Source organism: Lagopus leucura, unplaced genomic scaffold (genome assembly GCF_019238085.1).
Source record: "Lagopus leucura isolate 7727_CA_CO unplaced genomic scaffold, USGS_WTPT01 Super-Scaffold_73, whole genome shotgun sequence".
NCBI lineage: Eukaryota > Metazoa > Chordata > Aves > Galliformes > Phasianidae > Lagopus > Lagopus leucura.
In genome coordinates, this window is record NW_024962252.1 from 55,288,356 (window position 1) to 55,294,355 (window position 6,000).

General features: G+C 36.8%; 1 protein-coding gene across 1 annotated transcript in view; it reads right to left on the reverse strand.

Annotated features, from left to right (window-relative positions):
- PLEKHG1 (pleckstrin homology and RhoGEF domain containing G1) overlaps positions 1-6,000 on the reverse strand; it is a 124,175-nt gene that overhangs the window by 27,925 nt on the left and 90,250 nt on the right. The window contains exon 5 of the mRNA XM_042878784.1: positions 3,675-3,775. Within this exon, the coding sequence (XP_042734718.1) occupies positions 3,675-3,775 (101 nt within the window). The remainder of the gene's footprint in view (positions 1-3,674; positions 3,776-6,000) is intronic.

The window sequence follows — 6,000 nt, forward strand, 5'->3', positions numbered from 1 at the left end:
CTATTCAATGAAATAAATTTCCTTTGAGAAAACCTCAAAGATCACTCCTTGATCTTAATATTCTTTAGTCTTAATGAAAGATGTTCTCAGAAAACTGAGAAAGAAGAAGAATTTTCTACCAAATGGTTATATGATAAACCATTTTTCCTTCTCATCAGATGATTTTTCATTTAATGCTACTTCTCTAGTATAGCATTCCAATTCATAGCTGGTTCCCTGAATGCATTTTGCTTTGGTACTGCTATGTCTAAGGAACTACCCTTTCCCCTTCTAGGGAAAAATAATTTCACTGTGTAAGTAAGAAAAGGAGTAAATAGAAAAGTTTCTGGACTTGTTCTTTGCTTCTGTAATTACTAGAGGAAGGAAGGAGAGAAATTAGCAATCAGTCACAATGAATGAAGACAAACAAAAAACATAGGCTTAGCAGACACTAAGACACTTTGTATAATAACAATATAACCTCCACACCTCAGAATCTCCCTTCATCAAAATAAGAATAAAAATATGACCCTTGCTTGATAGCCCATGTAGCCATAGCCCAAAATGATAGCCATACTCATGAAGCTCATTAAATTAGAAAAAAAAAGTAGCTGTAGCAATGCTGACCATTAATTATAATGACTGTTATCCACAAATGAATTTTAGAAATGACATCAAATAAACAGCTCAGAGGTTTCCTGCTGTCCAGCCCCAGCAGGCAGACATTCTCCTGATGCTTTAGAATATGTAGCTTCTTGGTTGCCATTTTATTCCCACTTGCTTCCTAATATGTTGTATTATTTTTCCTAGAGAATATGGTTAATGTTGCACTTAAAGATTTCAAATATTCATGCAGAAAGTCCAAGTTTATACAGTAAATATGCCTGTGGCATGTGTTGTCAGTGCAAGCCTATAATGTAAAGGATGCACTTAGGATGATTTTGTTAGCTATACTGCACTCTCTTCTGTCTCATCTGAGTGATATGAGCAGGACTGATAAGAGCAACCTACCACTACATAAAACTAACAAATCTGTCATGCCCATAATCTTGAAAATCTTAAATAAATCTTATAATACCATGTTGACGTGTGAAAGAACATGTTTATCATTCTACATCTAAGTACCTGATAGTAAAAATGGTAGCAAGAACACAAATGTTTTCTTCACGTGGACATTGAGATGTTTTACACTCTTCACAGATAGCAACACAACTCTTGACAGCTGTGAGTTGTGTATACTAATAGCCCAGGCAGGAAGAGCTCATGAGGGTACATCAGTGGAGGAATATGATGCTCTTGCAGGCAAATCACAAACGGAACTCGGACTGAAGCATGCCACAAGAGCTACTGCTCTTTCAGACCATGTACTGAGATATAACATTGAGATTGTTATGAGCTGGAAAAATCTGAATCTGTACTCATCTGAATCATCATCAGTAGCTAATGCTAATACCTTTGGGATGAGAGAGGTAACCAGAGAAAGACTAAAAATTTTTCATGCAACAAATTCATTCTTTCTTCAAGTCATATGAGTAAAAGTCTCACTACAACGCTATTTACAATGTTCTGACCTTTTGGAACAGGAATCATTTTCAAGACAAAACACTTAACATCCCTTTCAATTAAGCCAAGTGAGACTTTCTTTTCATCTTATTAATTAAATATCATTACCACACTACTTTAAAACAAGACACATAAGTTTTTCACCTTCTTGATCTGAAACGAAGAAAAAGAAAGATAATAATGACAGCTACATCAGACAGTCAATTCTGATAAAATGGAAGGAATGAAAAGATGCAGGAAGGGAACAGCATTATTTCTCTTGCGCCCATGACAAAGAACAGTTGATGACCAAACATGGCGCAGTCCAGCCATAAATGCTAAAGTAGCAGCATTACCAAAAAGCTTTATTCTCTCTATGCCTAACAGAGCACAGTATCAAAAGGCATAAGGGACAAAGCAATTACAATCTGGTCCTCATGGTTACACTGTTTGAATAATTTAATTTTCTGGATTTTTATATAATGAATCTGAAAAGTTCAGACTTTCTCTAAAAAGAAAAAAAAAAAGGAGAGAAATGTAGCCTTGATATAATCTCATGGCGACAAAAACTTAGTGGCCAAAACTGTTTTCTTTCCACTAATGAAAGCAAAAGCCTTTTCCTTTAAAGGTGAGCTCTAACAGGTTTTCTGAAGGCTCTTCCTAACAGAATGTCAACAGCTGCCAGCACAAACCTCAGCATACAGAGACTACTGGATACTGCATTTGTACAGCTCTGCATGGTACATGCATGCTTCAGTAGTCACTAATTACACAATTTGTCTCATCAATGAAAGTTTTAGTTTGGCCTATCTTATGATCAGCTGGGTGTTGATAGAAGTACAAACTTTACACATGCTTCTCCGCAGAGGTTCCATCTCAGAATGAAGTCATGCTATGGGTCAAGAATTTATCCTAAGCTGACACTGGAAAAAATCTCAAGAGGAGAGGCCAGAGGAGGAAGGTAGCAAACGGTGGCTTAGAGGACATTTCTCCCTTCCAAATAAATTAAAAAAAGTGAGGCAGCTTTTCCTAAGAGATTCCTGCAGGACTGCTGGAATATTACAATTCTACTTTAAGAAATGGTTTTCCAAAAAGAAGTGACAGGGACAGGACCAGTGGTTAGAATCCCGACCATCATTTCTAGTATTCAATGCAAGATGAAGAAATCAAAAAGCTGGTATAAATGTCGCCCAACAACCAAGCCATTTCTCTAGTTTTTGAACACTCAGAAAATATAATGGCCACATCTTTGCTTCCCATTATGATAGATCAACACTGAAGAAGCTCTTCAACATGAGTCTTCCACTTAGGAATTTTCTTTCGATTCAAGGAAATTATTTATTCTTCTTCAAAGGTCAAAGGAGTTTGGAGATCATCTGTCAACTACAGTAAGGATAAGACTGCTTTTACAGGAGTAATGGGATAGAAGACATAGGATCTTTATGCCATTTGGTTTGTTGAATTGATTGAATGTTCAGGTTTTTCCCAAATGCTGAACAAGTTAACCGTTTTTACAGAAACAGATTATTAATTCAAAAGTAGCAGTAGTATGTTTTTAAAAATGAAGTTCCCATCAGTCTCACACAATCTGGAACCAATTATAGACATAAGAGAAATTTTATTTCAAGTTCCCAGTATAGGCTAGAATTCTATTTGCAGAGTTTCTGAGAAGGCTGATAGGACACCTAGCAAAAAAGTTCAATAAATGGAAAGGTACTTGAACAGGTTATTAATAAATTGTTTAATAAAGTGTCTAGCAGTTTGAAGTGTTAGAAAACTCAGATGCATGGCAGTATACAAAAGGATCTGATATAGAAGGAATAAGATACTTCTCTTTGGTGAAAGAAGGATGTCATTCATGGTAGTCTTGCATTTAGCTTTTCTGTGATAGCAAGCAGGTTAGACTTATATTTATGGAAATAGCCAGCATGAAAACAGAAACAGTAGGTGAAGAACACACCTAATTCATTTAATCAATAGCTGCAAAATCTGGTTTCAGTAAATCAACCCAGCTTAGAATCAGAGAAATACCATTACTCAATTTATATATATATTTGCAGCATCAAAATGATAAAAAGAAAATTTACTTGGTTTGTCCCCTCCCCATTAATGCAGGTATTGACCCATTTTCATTTAGTTAAACATCAATTTACCTGTTGAAATGGTAGATATCTCGTATGTTGCCAAACAGGGCTGATCGCTCTTCGGTCCCCAGGGGAAGTTTGGATTGGTCAGTGATACAATCAAGGTAATCCTACAAGAGAAACGAGAAGGACCCGTTCAGACATTTCCTCCTTTTCTAAATCAGTAAATGGAGCAAACTTTTATTGTACAAGATGAGTTCCTTCATATCAGTTTCACATTACTATTACAGTAAACCTTTTTGTAGCCTCTCTGTGAACAGTCATTCTATTATGAAAGGTAACAGTACTTACTTGTTCACTGAAACCAAGAAAATAACAAAAGACTGAATGCTAAGTTATAGTACTTAGATTGGACAGCCGACATTTCTCTTGCTACTGATACACAAATGTATTCAGATGTCATTGACAATGATGGCTTAATTGATCATTTAACAGGCTCAAAGACAAAAACAAACAAACAAAAAAAAAGCCTACAAATAAGAAATGAAGATTTGAGTCTTAGTAACAGAAAACCTATATAATCTAGAACAGTAAGCATGGAAGAAACGTGCTCAGAAAAGTAACCACTAAGAATTTTTTTTAATTATAGTTGAAAAAGCAATGCATATTTTGTAGAGAACAGAGAATCTTGGTGTATATGCATACATGCAACTTAACCACACATATAGATACACTGCAAATTACATTGGTATATACAGTTAGTAAATATATGCTTTGTAATTTATAAGGGTGCCTTATGCAGTGATTTTAACTGAATAGGTACAAGAGCGCTAGAAAAAGATCAGGTCAACAGTGTTCTAGCAGAACAACCTTCCCATATCTTCCCTCATTTTGATAAGACATCAGCTCCCAGAGCATCACCTTTCAACACATTGCTGCCATAGCATTAAGATTTCCTCAGCTACAAGAAAAAAACAAAACACAAAAAAAAAAAAACATTGGGTTTTTCAACTAACTTCTGCTCATAAACCAAGAAACCCAGTGTGCTGCCACATTCATGAAGAAATTCTGCTGGAGGACGGAAAACAATAAAGGAAAAGTGAAAACAGCTGAAACAATGTGAAATAAAAATAAATAAAATCCCTTAGCCTGGGATCAGACAATGTAGTGTGGCATCCTACCAAAAGCAACATAACATCCCACTGCACTCTAAGGAACAAACCCTGCAAAATGTCAACTAGACCATGAAAACTTCTAAGATGTAACTGGGCAGAGTCATAAAGAAAAAAATATTGCAGAACACATACATTGGACACAATTTATTCTCTGTATGTTCAATGAAATTAAAGGGTTTGGATCAGCCACTGATCTGGCCTTTGGATTTTAGACACTCTCACAAAGAAGTTTATGAATTCAAGTCTCCAGCACATATTCTGTGCAAATTAGGTGGAGTCAGCAGTCTCAGGTCCGAATCCTACCACTCAGTAATCCACACTTGGTATTTGCTTACCTCCAATTAAATCTACCTCTCATCATCACAAAAAATTCCCAGAAAGTCATCTCTTCTCTGATGGACATCTGTACTCTATATTCTTTCAGGCTTGTAGTCCAGGCCTGTGCTTGAAATATGTTATGTGCAGTAAGACATTGGAAAACGCATCCCTGGGGCTGCCTGAATTTTTTGGTTGGCTTTTCATTTACACTCAGAAGCCGCAAATGAGTAAAATGAGGCTGGCAGGATTGCAGCACATAGTACATTAGGTCAAATGCAGAAGTAGATGATAGATTCAGGGCTATTCCAGTGACAGCAATAAATAACTTTTCTGCCTACTAATAAAAATTCACATTTAACAGCAAGGAACAGAAAAGCTGCAGTGAAGCTGCGATCATCTGAAAACATTTGAGTACTACAGAGCACTGGAGCATCCTGAGCTGGTATGATTTAGAGTTGCAGAGAAATGGAAATCTCACAGTGAAGAATTCCATACAGTCTGTTTATTGTATGAAGAGGAATTCCTCATTCATTGAATAGAAGGAGCTTGGGTTTCCTCAAAGCAATAAAGAGTCATTTATTTTCCAGTATTGTGGACAGTTTTATAAGCATGATCTTTCATGCTCCTTTCATCCTCTCATCCCAGTTTTTTCTCCACGTACGTATATTCTTTTCAATCTTCCCTTAGTTAGAAATAAAGAACCAGGCACCTTCTAATGCTCTTGCCAAGAAAAAGCCTGCAGGTGCTTTGGCGGTTCTCCAGTGCTCCATGAGCATGTGCCAGGATCAGGTTATATTGCACACCCACAGCCGGCGCTGCCTGCTGCAAAAAGTTACCCAGGACTGCATCTCAGGCCCCTTCCCTTCCCTTCCCTTCCCTTCCCTTCCCTTCCCTTCCCTTCC